Below are 14,042 nucleotides of genomic sequence, written 5' to 3'. Positions count from 1 at the left end.
AGTTTTTATACTAAGACAAGCGTCTGTAACCCCAGGCTTAGAACATCTTCCCTCTGTGTCTTTAGAGTGACACATTTCCTTAAAGAGGTTCTGTAGCTTTTTCTTACTAACGATCTATCCTCTGGATAGATCATCAGCATCTAATCGGCGGGGGTCCGACACCTGGGACAGCTGATTATTAGCTGATTGAGAAGGCAGGGGGGCTGGCAGTAGCGCCGCAGCCTTCTCCCTGTTTCCCGCAGGCCCAGTGACATCACGACTAGTATCACTAGCCAGGGCGCAGCTAAGCCAGTAATACTAGTCGTGATGTCACTGGGCCTGCCGGAAACAGGGAGAAGGCCGCAGCGCTACTGCCGGCCCCCCTGCCTTCTCAATCAGCTAATAATCAGCTGTCCCAGGTGTCGGACCCCCGCCGATTAGATGCTGATGATCTATCCAGAGGATAGTTATAAGAGAAAGGATTATTGTCCTTAGCGTACGGTCATCTTTAGCCTGCCATACAGACAAGCTGCAGGACGCCATACTTGCCTTCACTAATTTCAGCAGTCCATACAGATCTTCAACCTCATCTCCTTCTTGTGGTTTATACTCCCGTCCTGTGTTCAGGCTGGAGCCGCTGAGGGTGACACGGTACAGAGGCAAAGCCATGGCTTCTGCATAAAGATCCAGTGCCTGGTGGCCAACCGTCTGGTACATGTAGCTGTCCAGTTCATCCGCTGTGGAAATAGAAGCACATTCTAGGTTCAAATTACAACACTACTACATGTTGCTGCTCTTTGGAACAAGCGTTAAAAGAATTGTCCAGGATCAGGAAAAACTTGGTTCCGTAACAGCGCCATGCTTATCCACAGGATGTGTCTGGTATTGAACTGAGTGGAGCTGCAATACCACACACAATCTGAGGAAAGGCCTGGCACTGTTTTAGCATAATTTGAACTGAGAAGTTCCAGTGTACTAGTTTACTAAATGTGGCTTTCAAACACCACAAATAAAATGAACACGTTCAGAACGGGACTAGGACCTGCAAGTGTAAGACATGTACGTTTTTTTAATCTCAAAATCTAATACACTTCCCTGAAATCCAAATTGTGCCCTAGAAAAACTGGAACCACCAGTATGAATCTAGATGAGCCATCTGCATAGGTGGGCTTTCTTCTGTGCCCTCCCACATAGCTGGCCTCCAATTCTGCAACAAAATTGACATGAGCGGTGGCTCAGTGGTTAGCACGGTGGCTCAGTGGTTAGCACTTGGTCAAATTCAAACAAGGACAATATCCGCATGGAGTTTGTATGTTCTCCCCGTGTTTTCGTGGGTTTACTCCGGGTTTCCTCCGATTTCTTCCCACACTCCAAAGACATACTGATAGGGACCTTAGATTGTGAGCCCCGTTGGAGACAGTAGGCTGCTAATGTCTGCTAATTTGATTGCGCATTGGGACTCTGCTTATTTTTGGATATCCCTGATACATATCGAAAGGGACGTTGTTAAAGGACATTGGTTTATCGCAACCATTCAGTACGAGACTTTCCCATACGAATATTTGTCGAATATTCATACGAGATATTATCGAATATTCCATTTTATTCCTCGAATTTTAGTATTTATATTTTTTGTATACCATTTTCCATTGGCCATATTGTATTACTGCATGTTGTGTTTTATGGTTTTGTATATTTTAATATTATTACTGTCAGCCGGTACAGTTATTTATGCTAATAATATCCTGAGAGTGCCCAGTTATCTTAGTTTTATTATAATGTCTGTAAAGCGCTGCAGAATATAGTAGCGCTATATGGCCCCTTTCACACGGGCGAGTATTCCGTGCATCCGCGCGGATGCGATGTGTGAGTTGAACGCATTGCACCCGCACTGAATCCCGACCCATTCATTTCTATGGGGCTGTTCACATGAGCGGTGATTTTCACGCATCACTTATGCGTTGCCTGAAAATTGCAGCATGCTCTATTTTGTGCGTTTTTCACGTAACGCAGGCCCCATCGAAATGAATGGGGTTGCGTGAAAATCGCAAGCATCCGCAAGCAAGTGCGGATGCGGTGCGATTTTCACGCACGGTTGCTAGGACACGATCAGGATGGGGACCCGATCATTATTATTTTCCCTTATAACATGGTTATAAGGAAAAATAATAGCATTCTGAATACAGAATGCATAGTAAAATAGCGCTGGAGGGGTTAAAAAAAGATATAAAATAATTTAACTCACCTTAATCCACTTGATTGCGCAGCCCGGCTTCTCTTCTGTCTTCATCTTAGCTGTGTGGAGGAACAGGACCTGTGGTGACGTCACTCCGGTCATCACATGATCCATCACCATGGTAAAAGATCATGTGACGGACCATGTGATGACCGGAGTGACGTCACCACAGGTCCTGTTCCTGCACACAGCTAAGATAAAGACAGAAGGAGATGCCGGCTGCGCAATCAAGTGGATTAAGGGGAGTTAAATGTTTTGTTTTTTTTAACCCCTCCAGCGCTATTTTACTATGCATTCTGTATTCAGAATGCTATTATTTCCCCTTATAACCATGTTATAAGGGAAAAATAATACAATCTACAGAACACCGATCCCAAGCCTGAACTTCTGTGAAAAAGTTCGGGTTTGGGTATCAAACATGCCGATTTTTCTCACACGCGTGCAAAACGCATTACAATGTTTTGCACTCGCGCAGAAAAATGTTGCGTGTTCCTGCAACGCAACAGCACATTTTCCCGCAACGCCCGTGTGAAAGAGGCCTATAAGTACGTAAAATAAAATAAATTAATTTAAAGTCCCCAAGGAAAGTCAATTTACGCTGCAGATTTTTTTTATAGGGTGCAGATGAAAGTTCCCAAAATTTCATCCACCTTGTTGTAAAACATGACAATAAATCTGCAGTGCCCCCATCCAGCATGAACGTTCCCCGATGGCGGAGAAATAAATGCTTCATTACGGCTTAGGCAATATAGTGTCGGAATTTGGTCTTGTGTGATCCACTTGTACGTACAAAACGCAAATCATCTATGATTCTGCACACAAATGTAGTTTGCATCCGTGTCCGATCTGCATTTTTTGCGGATTACACATGGATTTATTAATTTATATGTGTCCACAAAAAACGGACAGGACAGTGTTTGGGGGACTCGCCCATATTGCGGCCCGAAAACAGCGGGTCCGCGGCATATGGGCACCGGCTGTGTGCACTCCATATCACAGATGTGGGCCCATTTACTTGAATGGGTCCACAATCCGCAAGATACAGAGTGGTGCAGAGCAAAAGCATGGAGCAGAAGCCCACGGAAGCGCTTCCGTGGGATTTCGTTCCGTACCTCCGCACCGCGAAAAAATAGAACTTAGAAATTTGTTTTGCAGTGCGGCCTGAATCTTGCAGATCATGGTCCACAGCACGGGGTTGAACCTTCATCCGTATGAGCCCTAAGAAAAATGCAGATTGCACACAAGGTGTCTGTATTTTGCAGACCACAATATGGATATGGAATCCATATCCATGTGAATATACCCTTACTGCCGTACCTCCCATGACTACTGCTACATATGATGACTCCCACCACAGATGACGCACTCAGCCGTCATCACCACATTTCTCCTAGGCGTCTTCTGTACCGCACTTGCCTGTATATGACAGATCACGGAGCACTTCTTACCTGAACTCTGCGGAGGCTTCAGATTAGCAAGAGCCACGATCTGATGACCTGCCATGGCACACTGCATCATGTTGTAGCAGCTGTCCTTCCCGCCACTGAAATGAAGATGAAAGAAATGACGCCTTCTACTGACACACTGTAACAAATAACCCCACAAGACATGTGATATCAATCGTGTGTCACTACTGAACAGCCAATCTAATCTGTGGCACTACAAATCCCAGAAGTGTAGGCAACCTGCATGTTTATATTAGAGAAATGCTAAGTATTCCCTACAGATACAGGAAGGGTCCAATGATAACCTACTGCTCAGTAATCATCTCCAGCAGAATAACCAGCGGTGGAGCCGTCGGGCCTCAGTCACATTTCCGTGTCTGTTTCACATCCATGAAAAAATACATCAGTGAAGAATCCGTGTCTCTGTTTTTTGCCCTCCGTGTGTCATCCATATTGGGCCCCATTCACATCTGCGTATTGCCGCTGTGCCCGTGCTGTGGACCGCAAACAGTGGGTTCGCAAAGCATGGGCACTGGAATCATGGACTTGAATGGGTCTGCGAGCTGCAAGATAGGCAAATGATAGGACATGTCTTGTCTTATGTGGAGCGGAGGCACGGATCGGAAGCCCGCGGAAACACACAGAAGTCCTACGGGTCTGTGCCTCCGTTCCGCAAAAGACAACACATGTCCTATCATTTGCCTATCTTGCGAATCGCAGACCCATTGAAGTCAATGGTTCCTCACTGCGATGCGGTGTCCGCATTTTTTGCAGACCCACTGAAGTTAATGGGTCCTTATCCAATCCGCAAAAAAAAAAAAAAAAAAGTAACGGACACGGAAACAAAGTACGTTTGTGTGAACGTAGCCTAAATCAGATGAACCGTGAGCATATCCGATAAGACTAAACTGGTGTAAAGTAAAAATGGCTTACTCGCTCTTAGTAACCAATCAGATTGATGCTTTCATTTTCCAAAGGAGCTCTGAAAAATGAAAGGTGGAATCTGATTGGTTGCTATAGTTTTGCTAAATCTCCCAAATATTCTGACATTGCTATCTGTACAATTCGCCTTTATATTCAGGCAGCTGCAGTAAACTACGATGACATCAGCAACACCTGATGACGTCACCCATGTACCAGCTGACCCCCAACGTGGCTATGTATTCTGTCCCAGAAGATGCAGATCACAGGCAGCTGCCGCCATCACTCATCCATGTGGATGTGAATGCTGGGGGTCCTCAGAATACTTCAGTCACCCAGCAGCACTGGCGGCGCTATGCATGTGCAGGGATGCTGGGACTTGTAGTTCATTGGCAGGTGTCTAGCTGCAGGGTAATAGGCCCGCTATGTTTATTTTTAGGAGTCACCTAATGAGCGCCACCACCCTCATGCTGGACACCGGCGGCTGCCGCACACTTCCCCGGCTCTCGGAAATGCCTGCACGTGTGGTGGCCTCCTAGCTCTAGATAGTCTCTCTCGGCACGAGAAGGACCTGAATGACGTCGCGATCACATGACCCGATGTGTGCGTACCACGTGACCGCTCTGTGGAGAACGTGTGGACGGCGAGCGCGAGGTTCAAATGTAGGAAGAAAGTCATACAGTGCAGAACAGTACAGACCTCCCAAGTCTGCCTCTTTTGGGGTGACAGTCCCCACTTTTGACCCAAGTCCCTCTGTCCCTCTTTACTCCTCAAATGTCCCTCTTTTTGATCTGAGGGATAGATTTGCATTATTACATTTACAATATTGATCCGGAAAGTGTTTGTCCGGTTCCTCTCTGTATATTAGATGAAATTTGGATAATGTTTGCCCTATTGTGTAAACAAAAACAAAGTGTGTAAATATACAGGGAAAATAGACTAGGCTAGGGCTACTCAGGAAGCTGTCGTGGCGATGCCATTCTTTTCTGTCGGGTCACCACTGCTCAGTGATCCTGGTCGTGGCCAGTGTTGCCGAGTAGCCCTAGACTAAGTGTCCCTCTATGACCGACCAAAAAGTCAGGAGGTATGCGAACTGTATGTGGGAGTCATGTACATGCTACACTTCACCTACATACATCTGTAGATAAGTACAGAAACCTACCTCCCATCGTTCTAAATGAACAAAGAGGGACACATCGTGCAACGTGCTGCAGCAAAAAGTTTTCTTTGGGTGCAAGCTTTTTACGTTGCAATAAACATTTTGAAAAATAGTGCAAATTTATTAATGCAAGAGTGTGCTCAAAAATAGCTTGAGTCCTTTGACTTGAAGTGCTTGACGTTGAATCCTCTGGAAACTTTTAAAGTCAATTGTAATCCACAGGAATTAATGAGTTAATTGTAATCCAAGGGAAGTATAAAATGTCTAAAAGCAGCATATTTGAGAACCATAGTTCCATGAGGTTATCATGTAACCTGAGAAAGGGGGTAAAACAATGTGCAAACTTGGATGCAAGGGGTTAAATGATGATGGGGGGAGTCCTTACAGTACATGACCATCAGGGTGAGGACAAAATAGGGCAACCTAAAATAGAAAACATTAAAAACAATGCCAACGGGTCCTCACCCGTCAGGAACAGTCCACGACGTGGCTCCCAAATAGTTCAGGTATTAAAGATAAGAGCATTTTTAGAGAAAGACGTCCATTTCCTCTTCGCTGCTAGAGCTGCTGAAGAGCTCTTGTCTCTGGTAGCTCAAAGTCGCAGCAGTAGTAGTACGCCACTGCCCTCTGGTGGTGTCTTTTGGTGGTGGCTGTGCAGACAGCCTGGAGAATGCAGCTGTGACATGCTGCAAGCCGGGATCCCTAGCCAGTGCAGAGGTGGTTAACACCTCCAGCTGAAGGGGTTCTGATAGGTAACTTGAGGGTGCCTGGGGCTGCTTCCATGGTAACACATATGGCTGCACCCTGGGGTTAAATGTGAGAACAGAATTGTTTATTTGGCCCACCCGCAGTGTTGGTGGGGCAGCCAGGTCAGGGATGAGTGGCTCAGGTTGTAACTGGAGTTTGCTTGCTTCTTCCAGCTGAGGCTGCAAGGCTCAGGCTGGGGATGATCAATGTCTCAGCCGAGACAATATCCTGGCTTTGGATCCCTATAGCTGGGAGCTCCTAACATGCACGCCCTACCCCTAGCAGGGGATGGATTACACTAACTCTAACTTCCTTCTCTCCCATGAGGCAGGATGTGGGCGCAGCTAATCTGCTCACAGAGGGGGGAGCTAAACTGGAATGTACTATTCCAAATCAGGAACACTAAACTGTAGCTAAGTCCTTGCTGAACACATTGCTGCCACCTGCTGGTGAACATAGAAATTACAGCAATATATACTTTACAAGGCTTTCAATGCGCATTTGTGAGAATATGATGTGAAATTACATAAGATGACAAGGTTAATACACTTAACAGGTTGTAGCGGGGTAAAAGAGTTTCGTAACACAACTCTGGGGTGTTACAGAACTACACAGCTCCTTGCCTGAAGAAGGTCCATATTCTAGGACAGAAACGTCACATATATTGTGTTATTTTTGTTGCTCCGCTGACCCAAACTTACTGCGTCATAATGATCTACTGTACTGTATTCACAGCATTATGTGAGTGCAGTATTGTAGATCCACAGTCATGCAGGAACTTGCAGCATCTTAATTCATTATTATGCTGTGAGTTCGGGTCAGAAGAGAAGTGTTTGGTCCGGAAACTATGGAGGGTGTTTCCCGGACCAAACGCATTCATGTGAAACTGGCCTTATACAAGAGACAACAACCAGCGGTGTCCATGATAAGAGACAACTTCTATAGAAAAAAAAAGTACCAAAATCACAATTATTTGGTCGCTCCCAAAACCATTGTATGAAAAGGGATCACTCATACATATTCCGAAATAATATTAATAAAAACTATAACTTCTCCCACAAAAAGAGAGCTCTTACACAGCTCTGTAGGTGGCCACCGCGCCTGGATGGCAGGATGGTCATAAGCCCTGGACACAAGCAGTGTATAATCTGATGGAAAAATGAGAAAAGTACAACTTGTCTTGCAAAATAACCAGCTTCAGGAAAAATAAATATGTTATGGCTTTGGGAAAATGGCTGCAGCAGGAAGGGGACGATGTCTTAGGATTGTTTTCAATTGACAAGAACTGCTGAATTTTGTTGAAAATCACAAAATCTCTTCAATATATGGCCTCTCCTTGTCTAAACCTAAGGCTACTTTCACACTAGCGTTCGATCGGATCCGCTCTGAACGGATCCGATCATAATAATGCAGACGGAGGCTCCGTTCAGAACGGATCCGTCTGCATTATATTGGCATATAAAAGCTAAGTGTGAAAATAGCCTCAGACGGATCCGTCCAGACTTTCAATGTAAAGTCAATGGGGGACGGATCCGCCTGAAGATTGAGCCATATTGTGGCATCTTCAAACGGATCCGTCCCCATTGACTTACATTGTAAGTCTGGACGGATCCGCACGCCTCCGCACGGCCAGGCGGCCACCCGAACGCTGCAAGCAGCGTTCAGGTGTCCGCCTGCTGAGCGGAGCGGAGGCTGAACGCCGCCAGACTGATGCAGTCTGAGCAGATCCGCATCCATTCAGACTGCATCAGGGCTGGACGGAAGCGTTCGGGTCCGCTCGTGAGCCCCTTCAAACGGAGCTCACGAGCGGACAGCCGAACGCTAGTGTGAAAGTAGCCAGTGGCACAGTTGGGCCATGCTCATGTACGGAGGTCCAGCAGTGACAGGCTACCACCATAGATGAAATTCATTCCATGTGTGATCCAGATTGTGCCGATTGCTGCGTATTAACAGTTATTTTGCTTTTGATCATCATAGAAGTGAATGCCCTGAAAAATGTTAAACTGCGTCCTTTGTTATGTCGGAATCATTCTTATCGCATAGAAAAATCACCATGTGTACACGCTCATCATCATACAATCACTGGTAATAATCAGATCAAAATCATAGCGTGTAACCAAGCCAAAGTCATCAAGAGGGACCACATGTGCCGTACTCTCTAAACAGTTCTCCTATGGAAAATATTCCTTCCATTGAGATCAATGAAATTCTGCTTCCGCAGTATGGAATAGGCACATGGTTTATTTATGAGGCTGATTTGTTCTGTGTGTGCCTGGGTCATAACCTGCTGAATCCGAGCTACTTCTAGAGTAACAACTGGGATTTTTACATCCGTTCTCTATCCAAATGTATGTGGCAGTGAGTCTGACAGCCCAATTTCACAATTGACATGTATAGTAGTCCAAATATATATTTTTTAGCCATTTTTTTGTATTCAGAGTCCCTGTCTTTAATTTCATATGCAAATTACTTGAAAAGAGCTCAAGGGCGGTCCTATCAGTAACGGTGTCCAGGCACTTGCAACTGAATGTATCCCTGCTCCTCCCCTCAGCACTGAATAGACCCCCGCTCCTCCCCTCAGCACTGAATGTATCCCTGCTCCTCCCCTCAGCACTGAATGTATCCCTGCTCCTCCCCTCAGCACTGAATAGACCCCCGCTCCTCCCCTCAGCACTGAATGTATCCCTGCTCCTCCCCTCAGCACTGAATGTATCCCTGCTCCTCCCCTCAGCACTGAATGTATCCCTGCTCCTCCCCTCAGCACTGAATGTATCCCTGCTCCTCCCCTCAGCACTGAATAGACCCCCGCTCCTCCCCTCAGCACTGAATGTATCCCTGCTCCTCCCCTCAGCACTGAATGTATCCCTGCTCCTCCCCTCAGCACTGAATAGACCCCCGCTCCTCCCCTCAGCACTGAATGTATCCCTGCTCCTCCCCTCAGCACTGAATGTATCCCTGCTCCTCCCCTCAGCACTGAATGTATCCCTGCTCCTCCCCTCAGCACTGAATGTATCCCTGCTGCTCCCCTCAGCACTGAATAGACCCCCGCTCCTCCCTTTTGGTCCCGACTTCATCCTGAATTCCTGGGTGGGCGCACATCTCAGCTGAGCTCACTGTAGTGCCTGTGCAAGGTTTTAACCAGTGAAGTGATCTGAGTTCAATTACGCTGTGCACCTGCCGAGGAATTCAATTAGCAGGGGTCAATTTGGTGCTGAGGGGAGGAGCAGGGCTCCATCCAGTGCTGAGGGGAGGAGCAGGGCCCCATTCAGTGCTGAGAACAGGAGCAGGGCCCCATTCAGTGCTGAGGGGAGGAGCAGGGGCCCTTTAGTACAATACACCCAAACTCACTGATAGAGATTACCTTGCGGTTCACCGAACATGCGGCAATTTTTGCACGCGCCATATTTTTTTGCATAGCGCCAAACTATGACCCATGACGCATCTATCAGGTGGGACAGGACAGCCAATTGAGATGTTTCAGCACATGGACATCCCCCTAATCCTATAACAGAACCCGATCAGGCAAGCATTTTACATTATGCGTTTTGCCAGTGTAGGGAGAGGTTGCATTTTGGAGTAGGGACAGTTAGGGATACCAAACACTAGCTAATAGGGCCTCAAAAGTCCTTTTAAGGACTGGTATAGGTGTGCTATCGATAGGTGTGATATAGAGGGGTGTGATATACTTATAATATACTTTCTAACATAGAAATTATATTATAGTGTATTTGTATTGTGCAGCAGATGTGTGCGGTTCTGCTGCAATACCGCAGCTAGATAGAGGTGAAAACGCTATTGGAGTAACTAATTGCAACAGGTGTGATATACCTGTTGCCCCCAAAAAAACCTGCTTGAGGGCTGCGATATACCTTCTTCCACAAAATCCTACTTGAGGGGTGCTATATACCCGTTTCTGCCAAATACTGATTAAGGGGTGCTATATACCTTCTTCCACAAAATACTGATTGAGGGGTGCTATTGCCATATACCCTCTTCCACCAAATACTGATTGAGGGCTGCGATACACCTGCTTCCACATAATACTGATTGAGGGGTGCCATATACCTGTTTCTGCCAAATACTGATTAAGGGGTGCTATATACCTGTTTCCGCCAAATACTGATTGAGGGGTGCCATATACCTTCTTCCACAAAATACTGATTGAGGGGTGCTATTGCTATATACCTTTTTCCACCAAATACTCATTGAGGGCTGCGATATACCTTCTTCCACAAATACTGCACTTCTCTACGGACTTAGGCAGAGGGTCATTTAGAAAATGACAGGCAGAGGAAGAGGCAGACCGTTCCGCAGGGATGTTAGGGGTCGGGCACGTGCACCAGGCCGGAGCCTAAGTGGGAAGTTGGAGAAGGCGCGTGCAATAACTTCAAAGGGCGCACCACAGTTGGTTGAGTGGCTCACTTAGCCTTCCGCTTCTACACCCTTCTCATCCTCTGTATCTGCACCCTCCTCACTCTCTGCTGTGTGCACCACAAAATACACCACCACCACCACCACTATAGCCCCTCCACTCGAGTTAGAGGAATTATTTTCCCATCCATTCCCAGACCTTACCGATGCGCAGCCATTCTTTGCATCGGATGAGGAAGAGGCGGTAGCAATAGCCGCCACCCAGCGGTCTGACGACCACCCAAGGAGGGTGGTCCCCACTGTTGCTGTCTACTACGAGATCTCTAATATCAGTGGTGGTGAAGGTGACGATGATGATGTGTCGATGGACGTCACGTTGGTGCCCACAAGAGGGGAAGAGGAGGGGAGTTCAGAGGGAGAGACAGAGCAGCAGATAGGGAGGAGAAGCAGGCAGAACTCGCAGTGCACAGGAGGCAAAAAGCAGACTGCAAATGTATCTGGAGCGAGCCATCCACCATGCACGGTCACATCTTGCGCTCCCAGGACGCCGGCACATGGCTCCGCAGTGTGTCAGCTGCTGATAATAGTGTTGCCATCTGCAGCCTGTGCTGTCAACGCATAAGTCGTGGTAAGACCAACACTCACCTAGGGATGACCACCTTAAGAAGACACCTGGCCTCCCATCACTGAGCCCAGTGGGAGCAACGTCGTCAGAGCTAACAAAGCCACACTCCAGGAGCTCCACGCCCTGCCTCTTCTCCTTCTCCTCTCTCCTCCCATTTGTCCTCCACCTTCCACCGTGGCCCAAATGTTCGAGCGTAAAAAAATGATGACGCTGGGTAATCCTCTTGCCCAATGGCTGACTGCTGGCTTGTCAGAACTGCTAGCCCGCCAACTACTGCCATATAAATTGGTGGACTCGGAGGCCTTTAGAATTTTTTTTGCCATTGGCACACCACAATGGAAGGTTCCTGGAAGAAAATATTTCTCCCAGAAGGGCATCCCTGAACTATATAGCCAAGTTCAGCCGCAAGTTAATATATCATAACAAAAAAGTAATATAATATATCCAAAATCATATTAACTTTATTATATATTAAAATGTGTAGAAAAAGGGCAAGATGGAAAAAAGTATACAGAGAAGTGAAGAGCATTCACTCTACTGGACTTCCATGTATGCCCACAAGGCTAGTAAGCACTTAGCGGGTACCAGGTCATATGCTGTGTCTCACAACAACCCAAATAATGTACCACAGAAGATGATACAGAGTATCCAGCCCCCCAAAAGGGGATAATACAGCGTGATACAGTAATATCAGAGAGTACTCCCTGGATATTTTGTGAGATCCACAGCTTACGTCCTTGGTAACCATAGACAGCGTGTATATAACAAGCGTGATAAAAATATATTCACAGCCTAGTCTATGAGCACAACACAATGATGGTATATACATAGCCTAGTCAATAACTAATATGGATATTGTATGTGACAGTGTGTTAATAGACACACCTGATCCAGGACGTACCTGAAGACATGATCAAGCCCAGAAGAGATGTAATAGCCCTAAGCGCAAGACCTCGACGCGCATTATACCTCAGCGGCTTCGTCAGGAGGTTGTCAAGTTTATATATCTCTGGCACACAGTCTCGGTGCCAAAATACATCTGACCACAGACACGTGATCTAGCAAACACGGGCAGGGAAGGTACATAACTTTTACTGCCTACTGGGTGAACCTTCTGATGGCCATCAAGCATGTAACCCGTGGCACCCGTGTGGATTTGGTGTTACCGCCACGGATTGCATGCAGGCCTGCCTCTTCTTCTCCTCCTCCTACTCCATCCTCCGTCTCCTCCTCGGCTGACTCCTCCTTTTCCACTGCTACCGCCTCTTCCGCTGCACCCCTCAAGCTCCCCAGAACCTATTTGACGTGCCAGGTGAGACGTTGCCATGCTGTGCTACCGCTGTGTTGCCTGGAAGCCAAGAGCCACACCGGTCCTGCACTGCTTTCAGCTCTGCGGTCACAGGCCGATCAGTGGCTAACCCCGCTCAATTTTACAGTTGGTAAAGTGCTGTGCGACTGAAACAGGGCAAGATGACACACGTGCTGTGCATGGCACACGTCCTGAACTTAGTCGTGCAGCGATTGGTTGCCAAATACCCCGGGGTCAAAGACGTCTTGCGACAGGCCAGGAAAATCTCTGGCCATTTTAGAAGATCTTACACGGCCATGGCTCGCCTTGCTGATGTTCAGTGGCGACACCACTTGTCCGTCTGACATCTGATTTGGCCGACGCGCTGGAACTCCACCTTGTATATGCTTGATAGGCTGCTCCAGCAGAAACGTGCCGTTAACGACTACCTGTACGAACTCTGCAGCAGGACAGGTTCTGGGGACCTTGTTTTTTTTTCACTGCGTAAGTGGCTGCTCATGTGCGACGCATGCAGACTTCTGTGGCCATTTGATAAGATCACCAAACTGGTCAGTTGCAGCCAGGGTACCATCAGTGACATCATACCTTATGCCTTCTTTCTGGAGCGTGCATTGCTTTGTGTCATTGATCAAGCCATCGAGCAGGAGGAGCAGGAAGATGAGGAAATCGCAATGCTGGATGAATTCCCTGGGGGGGCTACTCCATCTGAGACAAGTCAGCAGGAGTCTGAAGAGTAGTCAGAGGAGGATGGTGGCTGGGGAAGGAGGAGGAGGAACAAGAACAGCAGGCTTTAAACTTTTCGGGGATCCCTGGTGTTGTCCGTGGCTGTGGGGAGGAGAGCGAGAATGACATTATCATGGGTGATGAGCAGGAGCCAGGCCGCTCCACCGCTTCCAATTTAATGCAAATGGGGCCTTCATGCTCCAGTGTTTGAAGAGGGACCCCTATATAAAAAGCATAAAGGTCAAGGACCTGTACTGGGCGGCAATGTACTTAGACCCCCGGTACAAGCACAAAATGGTGGACATGTTACCAGCATCACAGAGGGCTGTCAGAATGCAGCATTTCCAGGCCTTGCTGCGAGAGATGCTGCATTCTGCTGTTGCAGGCACTGGCAGAGGAATTTCCACCCACAGCGAAACAGTTGCGGGTACCAATCCTACCATGCCTGCAAAAAGAGGGTGGTTTGAAGATGTGTTGGTCACTTCGGATATGAGATCATTCTTGCATCCAACCCATCGACAGCCGCC

At 47.3% G+C, this 14,042-nt stretch overlaps 1 protein-coding gene across 5 annotated transcripts in view; it reads right to left on the bottom strand.

Annotated features, from left to right (window-relative positions):
- DPH6 (diphthamine biosynthesis 6) overlaps nucleotides 1–5,162 on the bottom strand; it is a 63,893-nt gene extending 58,731 nt beyond the window's left edge. For all 5 annotated transcript variants that reach the window (XR_006387093.1, XR_006387094.1, XR_006387095.1 and 2 more), the window contains exons 1-3: nucleotides 5,028–5,162; nucleotides 3,664–3,758; nucleotides 529–716 (exon numbers count right to left, since the gene is read on the bottom strand). Coding sequence is in view for 1 of the 5 variants with exons in the window: in XM_044272632.1 (XP_044128567.1) it covers nucleotides 529–716; nucleotides 3,664–3,758; nucleotides 5,028–5,050 (306 nt within the window). In the remaining 4 variants the exon portion in view is untranslated. The remainder of the gene's footprint in view (nucleotides 1–528; nucleotides 717–3,663; nucleotides 3,759–5,027) is intronic.
- Between the last annotated feature and the right edge of the window lie 8,880 nt (nucleotides 5,163–14,042).

The sequence above is a fragment of the Bufo gargarizans genome, chromosome 11 (assembly GCF_014858855.1).
Source record: "Bufo gargarizans isolate SCDJY-AF-19 chromosome 11, ASM1485885v1, whole genome shotgun sequence".
NCBI classification, from domain to species: Eukaryota; Metazoa; Chordata; class Amphibia; order Anura; family Bufonidae; genus Bufo; species Bufo gargarizans.
This window is presented reverse-complemented; position numbering and strand designations above follow the sequence as displayed.